This window comes from Callithrix jacchus, chromosome 1 (genome assembly GCF_049354715.1).
Source record: "Callithrix jacchus isolate 240 chromosome 1, calJac240_pri, whole genome shotgun sequence".
Lineage (NCBI taxonomy): Eukaryota > Metazoa > Chordata > Mammalia > Primates > Cebidae > Callithrix > Callithrix jacchus.
This window is the reverse complement of record NC_133502.1, coordinates 63,256,645-63,272,625: the sequence shown is the minus strand read 5'-3', so window position 1 is coordinate 63,272,625 and position 15,981 is coordinate 63,256,645. Positions and strand designations below refer to the sequence as shown.

The following is a 15,981-nucleotide window of genomic DNA, read 5'->3' as shown; positions in this document are numbered from 1 at the left end:
TAATAAGAGTTTAAGAAATGTTGGCTATTTTTATTAATACATTCATTTGAGAGATTAGAAATCTTCTGTAAAAATAGCAGCTGTGACTCTTTCATAACACCCTAGGAAGAATTAACAGCCCCTTCTTGAATTTGGGCATAACACCATATTTATATGGCACTTATTCAACTACATTGTTGAATACAATAGAAACTCTTATAACCGACCTCTGCCTAAACCACTCACTAGATTACAGGACATTCTCCATTGCTATTGCCCCATCCAGGTTATCACTAGGCTACCAGGCTCTCTAGTATGTCCAAGTACCTCTGCTCCTACCAATTAAACTGAATCCTACCAAGATCATTGTGTTTTTTCCCAATATGTTTATACCATTTATTCTTGTCATTGTAACATAAACTGATGAAATATGAATAGAAAATGAAAGATGTGATTATTTTCCAAAAGCTATGCTGAATATTTTGGAAGACTCAGTAAAAGTGAATAGTTTTTAAAAAAATAGCTATTGACCTAAATGTTGAATGGGGATGAATGAAATATAACTGGAAAACTTCTAAAAGGATTGTGGATAGAGTATCCACAAATACTTGCTCCACGTTAAAGAAAAGAAACTAGAAATTCTAAATAAGATGCGTAGCTTACATAAGAAAGAAAATTCAGAACTACAGTCAGTGGACTCATAATCTACTGACAATAGTTCTGAATTTTCTTGAACTACAGTCAGTGAGTTATTCTTGTCATTACTATATAAACTGATGAAATATGAATAGAAAATCAAAGATATGATTATTTCTCCAAAAGCTATGCTCTTTAGAAGTTTTCTATAACTAGAAAACTTCTAAAAAGGATTGTGGACAGATTATCCACAAACACTTGCTCCATATTAAAGAAAAGAAATGATCCTTTGACAAATGCTTGTAATTTCCTTAGATTTCTTTTTCTTTTCTTTTTTTCCCCAGCCATTTCCACTCAAAGGATGATTATGTCTTCTTATGTTAAAATGTTTGTATAATTGCTATGGTCTAAATGTCTTTGTCTTCCGCAAATTTATATGTTGAAATTCTAACCCTCATGGCGATGGTATTAGGAGGTGTAGAGCTTTTGGAAGGTGACTAGGTACTTGAACATACTAGAGAGGCCTGTAGTGACTACTGATAACCTGGAGCCTCATGAATGGAATGGTGTCCAAGGAGACCCTCTCCCCTTCCACGATGTGAAGACACAAAGGGACGAACCATCAATGAACCAGAAGGTGAGTCCTCACCGGACACTGAATCTGCCTGCAACCTGATATTGCACTTCCCAGCCTCCAGAACTGTGAGAAACAAATTTCTGTTGTTTATAAGCCACTCAGTTTATGGCATTTTTGTTATAGCTGCTGGAATAGACGAAAACAGATGATTTTCTGCTTTAACCAGCTTTTTTCATTAGCCAACCAACCACCATCTGGGATCTTGTTAAAAAAGAAGAACTTCTACTAACTTGTTTGTCCACACTTCATTATTTTGTACCCAAAATAGTAGTTAGCACCTTAAAGAGGCCGAAATGTCTGCTGAGTGGATTACACACACACACACACACACACACACACACACACACACACACAAAACGTATGCCACAAAGTCAGGCTTATAAGCAATTGTTAATCTTTTTAACATTTTCCTCTGTAGTATCCACTAAATGCCAGAATCTCTTGCCAAATATCTATCTTTTGCTATCCTACTCTTTAAAACCTAAACCAACTTTCCCCTGGATATCAAGAACCTGGTAGCGTCTACACCTGGCTGCTTCTAATTTGCAAAACATGCAGCTTCTTTCACATATTTCAATTTTTCCACATCTCTTCCTTAAGACACAGATCCATTCATTTATTAACAAACTTCTATTGAGGACATGCAAAAACAAGGAATGCTGTGTAGGAATAAAAAGCAAAGAAGCCATCCATCCTACTGTTAAGGAGGCGAAGTCTAGCTGGGGCTCCCTCAGCACTGGGTGAGGATTGCTGTGAAGTCTGCAGGCTGGAGGGTGAGGAGAAAGTGCATGCAAGTCAGACTGGAGATCCAGGAAGGGTTCTAAGAAGATGCTTCCTGATACGCCCTAATATCTAGAGATCAGTTATTTTCAGGAATGTGTTCATTTTAGGAGAACTGATGTTTCTTATCACTGAAGCTCAGTCATTAAAAGTCTGCCACAGCAATGAAGGGATGGCAATTTCAAAACCATGAAAGAATCAGAATAATGAGACAGAAGAGAAAGGATTTCATCTCATTTCCTTTTCATCAACTTCCAGCTCACTCAATCTTACATTGGCTTTTGGTGAAAGAAACTGACTGACACTCAAGGTTTGTCATGACTGAGCCATCTTAAAGAAACTACTGGCTCAGCCCATAATCCCAGCACTTTGGGAGGCCAAGCGGGTGGATCAGTTGAAGTCAGGAATTTGACACCAGCCTGGCCAACACAGTGAAACCCCCATCTCTACTAAAAATACAAAAATTAACCAGGCAAGGTGGCGTGCACCTGTAATCCCAGCTATTTAGGAGGCTAAGGCAGGAGAACTACTTGAACCTGGGTGGTGGAGGTGCAAGATTGCACTCCAGTGTGGGCCTCTCAAAAAAAAAGAAAAAGAAAAAAACCACTTATGTCTATTAGCATTATCTGGTGTAAAATAAGTATTTTACCCATTAGCCACTGGTAATTTTATATTTATTGGAAGTATCTGGAAAAATTATTTATCCTCTCAAATTTTCCATCTGCTTAAAAAGTAAGCACCGAAGGAGGGAATAAAAGGTATAACAAATAATTCTTCTCAAGGAACTTCCAATCTCATTGAGGGAAACAAAGAATACATATTAACATAATAATACAGTGTACTATAAATGCCATGTGAATGTATGATAAGGCCAGTAAGAGTTTAGAGGGGCTCAGAGCAGAAGTGAGAGAGATCACTTTAAATTTATGAGGTGGGATGTGTTTACTCCTAAAGTATAATATTTGATAATTAAAAAAAAAAAAAAGATACCCCAGAAAGAGAAAGAAAGTGCAAGGTCCACTATAGGACAGTAGTTTCCGGACCTGTAAAGCTCATGTATCACTGACCTCTCAAAACAACTGAGGGTACCAAATACCATTTTTTTTTTTTTTTGAGACAGTCTTGCTCTGCTGTCCAGGCTGGAGTCAGTGGTGTCATCTCTGCTCACTGTGATCTCCACCTCCCAGGTTTAAGTGATTCTCCTACCTCAACCTCCCAAGTAGCTGGGACTACAGGCATGCTCCACCATGCCTGGCTAATTTTTCTATTTTTAGTAGATATGGGGTTTCACCATATTGGCCAGGCTATTCTCAAACTCCTGACTTCATGATCCACCCACCTTGACCTCCCAAAGTGCTGGGATTACAGGTGTAAGCCACTACGCCTGGCTAACCTTTTTATTTGTCAAGTTCCAACATTTATTAAACAGTTATTATAATTCATTCTAAAATGCATATTTAAAAAAATCAAAGGCCTGGCACAGTGGCTCTTGCCTATAATCCCAGCACTTTGGGAGGCCAAGGCTAAGGCAGGTGGATTGCTTGAACTCAGGTGTTTGAGACGAGTCTGGGGAACATGGTGAAACCCTGGCTCTATAAAGAAAAAAACTACTAAAATTAGCTGGGTGTGGTGGTGCATGCCTGTAGTGACAGTACTCAGGAAACTGAGGTGGGAGATCACTTAAGCCCAGAAGTTCAAGGCTGCAGTGAGCTGTAATCACACCACTGCACTCCAGCCTAGGCAATAGAGTGAGACCCTATTTCAAAAACAAACAAACAAAAAAACAAAAAATCAAGATTGTTTCTTACAAACATTGGCATCTTCCAATCAATTGCTGTAGACCCAGCAGGCTAGATATCTTCACTGCCTGCATAATTTTTGGAATACCTTAACCAACTTTGTTTGCTGATATTTTCTTTCTTATGTGTGTGCAAGAGTAATATAAAATAAAACTGTGTGATTAAATAAATGTGAAAAAGCTCTTTCTGGCCAGGCTCAGTGCTCCCAGCACTTTGGGAGGCCACAGCTGGAGGATCACTTGAGAGGGAGTTCAAGGCTGCAGTGAGCCATGATCCAATTACCCCAACTGCAAGTAAATGAAATCTGTAACAATCTAGATGAGCTTGGAAGAGGACCATGAGCCACAGGTAATAGTCCCAGCTGACACCTTGATCTCACCTAGGTGAGACTCTGTGCAGAGACTCCAGCTAAGCCAACCTCAGGCTTCCGACCTACAGAAATCAAGAGATAATAAATAGGTGTTGTTTTTAAGCCACTACATTTGTGTTCATTTGCTATGTAGTAATAGAAAACAAATACAACAGTGTGGGGATTTTTGCCTATTTTGTTTGCTGATATATTTCCAAGACCTAGAACATGCCTGGCATATAACAGACACTTAATGAATGTTTACTGATGAAATTCAAAATAAATTAATTTAGTTTTAGGAAAATACCACTACATTCTCATTATTTTTCTTATGTATCTTCAAACCAATAAAAATATCCTATTTTCTATAGACAAACATTAGTGCCATGGTTGTTATGATCAGAGAGAGATAAGCCATTTGCGGGTAAACAAGCCTTTACCTATACCTTCTAAAAGACAGAGGCTACAAGGCCCTCTGAGGCTTTCAGATAAGCTCAGTGGTTCAAGTCCCAGCAATCTGCCAAGCAAACTCAAAGGTATCACAATAGCTCTAGATTTCCTAAACACAGAGGTGCTCTACTTAAACAAAAAGAGTCATAAGAAAATGTAAACTTGTAGTATCAACAAACATAGCAGAGGTTATTTATACTGTAAAAATGATCTTAGTTTTGCAAAAGCTTCCAATAGCAAACTGTCCTCAAAAAATGATCTCACATAGTATAAGGAAATACTCCAGTCTTTAAAAGTGGTCCAGTCCATTCGCTCATTGGGTAGATACGTATTGAGCAGCAAGTGTGTGTCAGATGCCAAGGATCAAGTGGTGAGTAAAACAGATGGAGTCCCCAAATTCATTAAGTTTACTATGTAAAGAGAGACAACTATGAAACAAATTCAAAATTATATAAATAGACATACATAAGTACAACTGCTGTGGAAGAGAAGCAAAGGGAGCTGCAATTTGAATTGTGGGTTCAGAAAAGGCTTGAAGATGAATAGGAGTTAGCCAGAGAGTCACAGTAATAACCTTAAAAAAAATAAAGAAGGCCAGGCACAGTGACTCACACCTGTGATCCCAGCACTTTAGGAGGCCCGAGGTGGTGGATCACCTGAGGTCAGGAGTTCAAGACCAGCCTGACCAACATGGTGAAACCCCATCTTTACTAAAAACACAAAAATTAGCCAGGCACAGTGGTAGGCACCTATAATCCCAGCTAATTGGGAGGCCGAGATAGGAGAATTGCTTGAACCCAGGAGGCGGAGGTTGCAGTGAGCCAAGATCATACCACTGCAAAGACCAAAACTCTGTCTCAGAAATAAATAAATAAAAATAAAGAAGAGAAAGATCATCTTATAGCATTATCAGCAATCAATGGATAGGAATGCAGGCACTTTATTCAGTGGCTCTCCTTGAAAGTTATTCCATGTAACCCAATTCCAGACCATGTGTACTGCTCTGCTCCCAGGAAGACCTCAGAAGAGTCCCTCCCAAGAGCTCTTTTCAGTACCCAGAAGCCAAAGAAGGGTCATACACACAGAACTACTTTGAATGCAGTGGTTTTAATCAGTAAGGAACACAGTGCCCTGCACAGTGTATAAGCTTGAGACACAGTGGCTGTATTTATTTATTTACTAGCTTTTACCCCACTGATGATGCTTGAAGATACTGAGGTCAACACTGCTGCTCCAAGAACTACTAACCACTCTTAAAACAGCCCCATGCTGGGGGCTGGGTTGGGAATGACCCCTCATAAAACTGTCAGTACATACAGCCCTGTCACGTCTTAAGACATACCTGACATACTGTATATTTTTTTATTGTCTATCTCTTCCCAGTAGAATATAAACTTCATGAAAACAGGGATTTTCATCTGCTTTGTTCACTGCTGTATTCCTGACACCTAGAACAATGTCTGGCATATAGTAAGCACTCAGTAAGTATCAGTTCAGTGAAGGAATGCTGTCTGACCAATGCCCCTTCATATATTATTTATTTTTTACCTTGGACTAGAGTGATGGTGGAGGTGAACTGTATTCAGGTGTACAGAGGAAGAGAATTCCTTCCCTGAAGTTCTCCCCCTCTATGAGGAAGTGTACCAAGAAGCTATGGTGTGTGGCTGTTTGCTGGCTCTCTGCAAGAGGATTACACAGCCCTGTTGCCTAAGGATATGCAGAATTTCATGTAAGCAGAGCACCCCTCAACACACACACACATGCACGCCCGTGTGCACACACATACACACACCAGCAGGGCTTTGAGAGCGATAGTGTGGTGGGCTCTGTGTCTTCCTCTCTTCTCTTGCTTATGAGAATAGCTAACTCCCTATCTGAGCTGCTCCTTCAGCCTGGACCCCAGACTCCAGACCCCAGACTCCAGACCCTTGCCCACCACAGCTAGCATGTGATGTAAATGAGAAACAGGTGTGTATTATTGTTAGTCAGTTTCTATTGGGGGTTGTTACTACAGCAAAGAATCTAATTAACTGTCATTAACTTTTTGGGAGAGTGAGAATTAAGGATAGGAGGAAAAACAAGAAAACATAAGAAAGCTGTCTATAAAAACTTGAGAGGAAATAATGAGGATGTCTCAAACTGCAAATTGAGTAAATGGGGAAATGACACATTTACAAAAATTAATTTATACATAGTCCTTAGGAACAAATCTTTTTACATATGTCCACAAGCCTATGCTTTATAAAAATACTTAAAGAATATCGGAAAATCAAACCTTGAAATGAATTGAAGAAGGCTACAATGTTGGGATGTTTCATCTTGGCCAGAAGAATGACTTCTTTCTTTGAAGCTTCTTTTTCTTGTATGGGCATCTAAATTACATTAAGAGACAGAGTAGTCTATAGAGGTAACTTGGTTTCAAGAACATGCTCTGCTAATTTCCATCTAAAATTCTCTAGAATGTCACTGGTTTTTTAATGTCACTTTGAAAATGATCTTTCAATGGCAGGAAAGATTTCTAGAATTAGCAGAGTACCCTATGTCTAATCAATGGGTTGTCAACAATCATCATCAAGAAAATAAATACTTCCGGTGACGTTTTGCTATATTAAAAGTTGGACTGGTGGTACTGTGTTCATTATCTCGCCATATGGAGGAAAGGTATTTTAATATCTATCTTTCAGGAGCAAAGAAACTCTTTATAAAAATGCAACATTCTAGGAGTAATCACTGCTGAGAAGAAACAAATGAAATCTACAATAAGAAAACATGTCATATGCCAGATATTTATATATCATATGCCTGTTTTTATACAGAAATCAGGCCAGTAAAATTTTGTATTAAGATGATTACATTTTTCAGTTTAAAATAGAAATTGTCTTGTGTGGCTTCGCTTTAGATGTATCTAGCTGTTCTTTCTTGTTCTACTTCTCATCTATAGACAATACTTTTCAAGGGGTGCAGTGCCACTGCCAGAGGTCACGCCTCATTTCTACTTTTTCTTTCTCACTCTTGATGCTTTGCTGACTTGTCATTTCTACCCTGACTTCCAGCCCCTGACTGCCCCACCTTTCTGGTGTCCATGGGCCTCCACCCATTAGAGGTCTTCAACATTGGCCAAATTTCACATTCTCATTTAGACTTAAGAATTTTTTTAAAATTAATGTTCTCAATTCTAGCTTCACTGCATCCCAGCTGAAGCATCCTTCAGTAAGTTCCTTAACCTCTCTAAGCTTCAGTGTTTCCTGCCCCAATTTAAATTGTATAGTCAGTACATAGGCGTTTCAAAACAAAACAGCTGGATAGATTTAGCAACTTAAAAAATTCCTAACTACTATTTATTCAAAAGAATATTATAAACAAAATTAAAAGGCAAACTAATGGTTAGGCTACAATATTTGTAACACATATGACAAAGATTTTATATTTATAATAATATATAAATTGATGGCAAATAATTTTTTAAAAGGTAAACACCCCAATAGAAAAATGGCAAAGTACAAGAACAGTCAATTCGAAAAAAACAAGAGAAATAAAAATGACTAATAGAAAAAATATTCAACCTCATGCAGTCATCAAAGAAATAAAAACGAAAACAAAATTTGGCCAGGTGTGGTAGCTCATGCCTGTAATCCCAACACTTTGGGAAGCCAAATGAGGCACACAGATCACTTGAGGCCAGGAGTTCAAGACCAGCCTGGCCAACATGGCAAAAACCCCATCTCTACTAAAAATACTAAAAATACAAAAAAGTAGCCAGGCATGGTGGCACACACCTGTGGTCCCAGCTACTCGGGAGGTTGACGCAGGAGAATCAGAATCTCTTGAACCTGGGAGGTGGAGGCTGCAGTAAGCCAAAATCATGCCACTGCACTCCAGCATCTCAAAAAAAAAAAAAAAAAAGGGAATAAAAACTAAAACAAAAGGTAATATAATATTTCATGTATGAAATTGGCAAAGATGAGAAGAATGTCAATAGCCACTATTGGCCAGAAAGTAGCAAAATGGACACTCACTTATTACTGGTAAAACTACACAAATTGACAAAATCTTTCCGGGAAAGCAATTTTACAATACATAATATGAACCTTTAAAATGTTCATTTTTTCGGGGGGTCTGTATCCTGCTGAAGAAATGTTCCTTTTTTTAAGACAAGGTCTTGCTCTACCACCCAGGGTGGAGTGCTCAGGCACGATCTTAGCTCACTGCTACCTCCACCCGTTGAGCTCAAGTGATCCTCCCACTTCACCCTCCTGAGTAGGTGGGATGACAGGCAAGCACCACCATACCCGGCTAATTTTTTGTATTTTTAGTAGAGAAGGGTCTCGCCATGTTGCCCAGCCTGGTTTCGAACCCCTGGCCTCAAGTGATCCAGCTGCCTCAACCTCAAGTGCTGGGATTACAGGCATGAGTGAAATGTTTCTATTTTTGACTTACTAATTCTTCTAGAAACTTATTCAAAGAAGACAATAAAAAGTGTACAGAAGCATTCTCATACAAAAGCCTTTGTTATAGTGTTTTATTGCTAGTTTTTAAGTTACTCTAATAATGCATACTTGTTTTAAGTCAAATAGAAGTGAATAAGGTAAAAGTGAAACTTCCTTCTTTCTTTCTCATCTAGCCCATAGATGAAAGTCCATAGGTGGTAACCTTACTCTGAATGGCAAAAATGCAATTACTTTTGCAACAACCTAAGACTATATTCCCTAGGGACAACTATTGTTAACAGTTAGAGCTTTTTATTTCATGCATACATAGGTAAGTATATATACATAGTATTGTTTAATAAAAATGAATCATACTTTACATATTAAATGTTATTGAATCATAACCAAGAAAAACAACCAAACAATGTAATTATCTGAAAATAGAAAAACAGTTAAATAAATTACAGGTGTTGTTTTGCTGGCTTTTTTTTTTTTTTTTTTTTTAAGACAGAGTTCTGTTATGCTGTCTAAGCTGGATTTGAACTCCTGGGGTCAAGGGATCCTCCCCACTCTTCCTCTGGAATAGTTGGGACTACAGGCACTTGCATGCCCAGCTAAATTATGGTAGTTTTAACCTGCTACCATGCTATGCAGTCATTAAAAATCAAGGGAGGCAATGCGTTAGTGTGGAAAGAGCAGAGAAAGACTTAGATGGATCTGCTGATGACTGTGCATCCTGGAGCTAACTGCTTAACCTCTTTAGCCTCGGCCCTTTCACTTGTACAGTGAGAGTAATGAGAGCTATCTTTTAGGGTGGTTGTGAGGATTACATTGAGTTAAAATATATGAAACACCCAGGATGGTGGGACATATATTGGACACCCTGTAGGGTGGTCCCTTTATCATTAGTGTGAACATTTAATATCATTATAAGACAACATTTATTATATAAAAACATTGACATGAGGAAATATTCATGATATATTGCTAATGTAAAATACTATTGCAAAAAAGTATATCTGGGCAGGATGTGGCTCACACCTATAATCCCACTGCTTTGAGAGGCCAAGGTGGGAGGATCATGAGGTCAGGAGTTTGAGACCAGCCTGGCCAACAAACTGAAACCCTGTCTCTAGTAAAATACAAAAATTAGCCAGTCATGGTGGTGTACACCTGTAGTCCTACTCTGGAGGCTGAGGCAGGAGAATCATTTGAACCTGAGAGGCAGAGGTTGCAGTGGGCTGAGATCACATCAGTGCACTCCAGCCTGTGTGAGAGCACACTCCATCTGAGAAAAAAAAAAAGAGTATATTCACCATTACATCAATCACTCTAATAACTTATAAACTACACTTATACATTATAAATAGTCTACAGAGAAATTCAGGAAAATGTTCATAGTGATTAAGAAAGAGGTTATATGCTATTTTTATTTCTCTCTGGTCTTTGGTTGTTTTCAAAATTTCTACAATGAACATTTTTATTTTCATAATCAAGGAAAGATAAAACACTTTGATTTGAGCCGAGAAGAAGAAGAACGTGCTTGATAATGGTAGGATGATGAGAGAAAATATTATCTTTTTGGTACCTGTAAGAAGATAACCAATTTAGTTCTTGGGTCTAGTGTAGGGAGTAGGGAGGCATTAGAGAAAAGAAGTGCACACTTAGTTAGATAAGAAGTAATGGAAAACTTCATGAGAGTACATAGGAAGAAAGAAGTAATAAATGTTACTATTGTGACACAGATGTTATTGGCAAATTTGATAACAGATATGGAAAAACAAGAATAATGAGGGCTAACATAAGATTCTACTTATTTATGGCATGGTGAGAAGAGTAGTTCATGAGGAAAGTTATTTAAAAAGTTGGTGCTCTATTAGAAAAATATAGTCAATTTTTGATTATACTTAAAGAATGGGAGAGATGCTATGAAATGAAGTAATGTATATTTTTATGGAGAGTCACCTCTCAAATATTTTCTCTTTACATGGAATTAAAATGGGTTTACAATTCCTAAGTATATACCAGCTTCAAAATAGAGCAAGAGGGCCTGAAAGCATCTGTCCAGTGAATCATCTATCCAATAAGAATTTACTGAATACCTACTGCACCAAGCATTAGCATTAGGTGCCGTGTGGAATACCAGCACGAATCGCACATGGCCTCTGCCCTCACAGAGCATGTTCCAGCTAAATAACGAGAAGAAGGCATAAAATAAACAGCCAAAGCATGTCCAGAAAGAAAGCAGTCAGGACTCTAACAGAGGTTCCAATAAAAAGTTACGCAGGTTTACAGAGAAGGAGAGAAATTCTTGAGAGTGGGAGGATTCTCGAGATAATGGTGAAGCTCAGCCTTGAACAAGCGGGATCTTGATGCTGGGAGATCCGCAAGAAGGGACCTTGGGAGAAGCAGCCCTGTAAGCAAATGCAGAGGCTGGAGTGTGGGGATAAAAAAAAGTAGAGTATGTGATGGGAGCCGTAATTTTGGAGCAAATCAGAGAGGCTCTCAAACTTCTCTGAAGAATGAAACAATATAAAAGCACAAGGCAGGCCAGGCACAGTGGCTCCTAACTGTAATCCCAGCACTTTGGGAGGCCAAAGCAGGAGGATCACTTGAGGCCAGCCTAGGCAACATAGCAAGATCCTGTCTCTAAAAAAAATTAAAAATCGGCTGGGTGTGGTAGCGCATGCCTGGAGTCCTAGCTACTCAGGAGGCTGAGGCAGGAGGATGGCTTGTTCAAGGTTACAGTGAGCTACGATGATGCCACTGCACTCCTGCCTGGACCATAGAATGAAACTCTGTCTCAAAAAAATGTACAAGGCAAATGCCACTTTCTTTCTCAATAATAACAATCTGGTGTGTCTCTTCTCTTTGTACACATATGAACGTATTTGTAGGTATACAGATACATAGAGAATATATTTTTTAAAAGATTCTATTGTCCTATACTTACTATTTTCTCAAACACTGCAAACATTGAAATTTTCCCATGTCAACACTTCACCTACAACATGACTTCTAACAGCCACTTAGTTTTTTATAAATCACTTAACAAATTACCTACTGTTGGACATGTGTTTTCTAGCTGTTAATGGGGATTTCCTTTGAATAAACTCCTAATTTCTTAGTTTTCTAATGAGCTTCAAATTTTTGTATGATGACTTTATATACAGATTTTATCTTTTTATTGATTTAATAAAAGGCTAACACCATTAAGTCAATACCTGGGCACCTTTTCAGTTTTCTTTTAATTTATTTATAGTGTTTATTTTGACATACAAATGTTTTCTAATTTATGTAGTCAAACCTAGGCAACTCTTCCTCTAAAGCCTCAGTCCCAGTGAAGGTTTAGGGGCATGGCTGGGGCATTATCAAAATTGGGCTGGAGCTATAAGAAAGTGACTGAAGGATCCAAGTGACCCAAGGCATCCACAAAAGGACTGAAACAACTTCAAGGAAGAGAAAGAGTCAACAGTATTCGGCAAATGACTGAATGCGGAGAGGGAATAAGCTCACAAATGACGCCAAGGTGTTGAGCCTGGCTACCATAAACACATTGTTGACATCACAGCGCAGCAGTAGGAGGTGAAGTGGGTCTGCTTACAACAATGAAGAATCGCTAGTAATACTTGTTTTGGGGTGCAATTGTGATACTTAGCCTCCAAGGTGGTCTCAATGATTGTCATCCTAAGTTCTTGATGCACAGGATCTCCACGGTAAATGTTTATTCTTTAAGCCACTAAGTTTGGAGTAGTATGCTACACAGCAATAGATTACTAACACAGACATTACCTAAAATTATCTAGCTGGCAGAAGAAATGCAGAACTAGGGCAATGAAAGATGTCAGGTACAGAGACTTAAGAGTGATCTGCTTAGTTGTAAACACTGAAGTGGGGCAGTTTAGGTGACAATGTACAGAAAGAGAAGGTCAGGAAAGGACATATGGTTGGAGACATACAGAGGTTGAAGAAAGAGATAAGCCTGAGGAAGAGCAGTCAGATAAACAAAAGAGAGTGGGCAGAATAATGTCAGGGAAGGAAGCTATGGCGAGCCACTAGAATAAGAGGACATTATTATGAATATGCCATGGATTCACAAAAAGATGGACAGGGCACAGTGGTTCATGCCTGTAATCCTGCACTTTGGGAGGCCAAGGCAGGCAGATCACAAGGTCAAGAAATCAAGACCATCTGGCGAACATGATGAAACCACGTCTCTACTAAAAATACAGAAATTATCTGGACGTGGTGGCGCACACCTATAGTTCCAGCTACTCAGGAGGATGAGGCAGGAGAATCCCTTGGACCAGGGAGGCAGAGGTTGCAGTGAGCCGCCGAGATTGTGCCACTGAACTCAAGCCTGCCACAGAGCGACACTCCATCTCAAAAAAGAAAAAAAAAAATTAGACCTATGTTGGGAAATAAATCATTATCCCTGGAAGCCAGTCATCTACCCATGAGCTTTAAGTTTGGGTAGGATTTCTTGCAATTTTTTTGTGTGGTAAAATAAATTTATATCATTTTAACCATTTTTAAGTGCACAATTCAATGGCATTAAGTATATTCACAGGGTGTAACTTGGGTAGTCCATTTTGCGCACACACTGTACGGAACCTTTTATGTGACTCTCATTTATAAATTCTCTAGAATCTGACCAACAAGACTTGCCTTAAAATTAATTCTAAAAACAATTTATTCGTTATATAATAATATATTTTGAAATGAACATATCACTAGACATGGTGACATAAACACTAAGGTGGGGTTAGCAAAAATGATTAATTTTTAATTAGCTATATTTATTTTCCAAAATCATTAGACAAAAGGTTACATGTGATTTTCCTCTGTTCATTCAGTGCACTCAGTAAATTTGTTTAGCACCTATTACGTGTCAGGAACTGTTCTGCATACTGAGGAAGACAATAAACAAGTGAATAATTAAGACAGCAAAGTAATTGCAGAGCATTATACATGCTAGTAAGAAAATAAACCAGGCCAGCAGCAGTGGCTCACACCTTTAATCCCAGCACTTTGGGAGGCCAAGGTGGGCAGATCACATGAGCTCAGGAGTTCAAGACCAGCCTGAGCAACATGGTGAAACCCCATCTCTACTAAAAATACAAGAAATTAGCCAGGCAGGGTGGCATGCACCTGTAGTCCCAGCGACTCAGGAAGCTAAGGTGGGAGAATTGCTCGAATCCCGGAGCTGGAGGTTGCAGTGAGCAGAGATCATGCTACTGTACTCCAGCCTGGGTGACAGACAGAGATTCTGTCTTAAAAAAAAAAAAATGGAGAGAGCCAGGCGTGGTGGCTCAAGCCTGTAATCCCAGCACTTTGGGAGGCCAAGGCGGGTGGATCACGAGGTCAACAGATCAAGACCATCCTGGTCAACATGGTGAAACCTCATCTCTACTAAAGATACAAAAAAATTAGCTGGGCATAGTGGTGAGCGCCTGTAATCCCTCTACTCAGGAGGCTGAGGCAGGAGAATTGCCTGAACCCAGGAGGCAGAGGTTGTGGTGAGCTGAGATCGCGCCATTGCACTCCAGCCTGAGTAACGAGAGTGAAACTGCACTTCAAAAAAAAAAAAAAAAGAAGAAGAAGAAGAAAGAAAAGGAAAGAAAAAAACCAGGGTAGTGTGATAAGGTGATGAGGTGTGACTGTGGCTGGGGGACCACCCTAGCTAGGATGTTTGCAGAAAATCCCTTGTAGAGGACCCGAATAAGGAGAGAGGAAGTGCACCAGAGAAGTCAGGGCAACAGAGGAGGGTGGCATCTCACAAGGCCTTGCAAATCACCCTACGGAGGGTCACAGGAGCCACAGAGATGTGATCTGATTTTCTATCTTAATTTAAAAAATGTTTGGGGGGTAGGGTCGGGGTCTTGCTATGTTGCCCAAGCTATCTCAAACTCTTGGCTTCACACAATCCTCCCACCTTGACCGTCCAAAGTGCTGGAATTACAGGGTGAGCCACTGCGTCCAGCCTCTTTTTAAAAATAAGATCATTGGGATTACAGAGGTCAAGAGATCGAGACCACCCTGGTCAACATGGTGAAACCCCGTCTCTACTAAAACTACAAAAAATTAGCTGGGCATGGTGGTGCATGCCTGTAATCCCAGCTACTCAGGAGGCTGAGGCAGGAGAACTGCCTGAACCCAGGAGGCGGAGGTTGCAGTGAGCCGAGACCACGCCATTGCACTCCAGCCTGGGTAACAAGAGCGAAACTCCGTCTCCCAAAAAAAATAAGATCATTGGTTGCTGTTTGGACAATGGACTTAGGAGGCTGAATTAACAAAAATCAATTATGGCTTAAAATTTGTAATTATAAAAAGATACAAACTCCCTGTTTATATTGGATTAAAAGCTAGCTCAATATCTCACTGAAAATTGACAGATATTTGAACTTCTTAACTTTACCTTTTCAAAACTGATCTCTTTTATGACACAAAGGGAAATCGCTTGCTATCTGATTTCCCTTTAGCTAAGTATGCTTTCCCGAAGGCACCTTCCCCGATGGCCTTAATCACATCGTACTTATCCATGGTCTCGGATGGGCTGAGGTTCCTGGAATTACAGTAATATATCACGCATGTCTCATAAGACTAACAAAGTCAGAAAACTGATGACTAAAGTGTTAAAGAAATCGCTTCGCTAAAACTTTCCTTCCAGCCTTGCCAAGACAGACAAATCTGTTACAACCGAAATTAGAGTTTCTCGGTCAGACATGGGTCATAGCTCAGCTTTGATACACTTATGCCCTGTGTCCTTAGGTAAGTCACTTAACCTAGCAAAACCTCACTTTCCTAATTTCTAAAATGGAATAACAACACCTGTTCTGCAAGTTTGTTCTGAGAATAAAAGATACTATACACCCGGTATGTCCTTAAACTTGGGAACTTTTACAGTCCAGCGTTTCTTAGTGG

At 39.4% G+C, this 15,981-nt stretch overlaps 1 protein-coding gene across 1 annotated transcript in view; it reads right to left on the bottom strand.

Annotated features, from left to right (window-relative positions):
* LOC100388825 (serine/threonine-protein kinase Nek5) overlaps window positions 1–15,625 on the bottom strand; it is a 35,945-nt gene extending 20,320 nt beyond the window's left edge. The window contains 3 exon segments of the mRNA XM_035297332.3: window positions 6,906–7,002; window positions 15,476–15,511; window positions 15,514–15,625. Of these exon segments, the coding sequence (XP_035153223.2) occupies window positions 6,906–7,002; window positions 15,476–15,511; window positions 15,514–15,600 (220 nt within the window). The 5' untranslated portion in view covers window positions 15,601–15,625.
* Window positions 15,626–15,981: the final 356 nt, after the last annotated feature.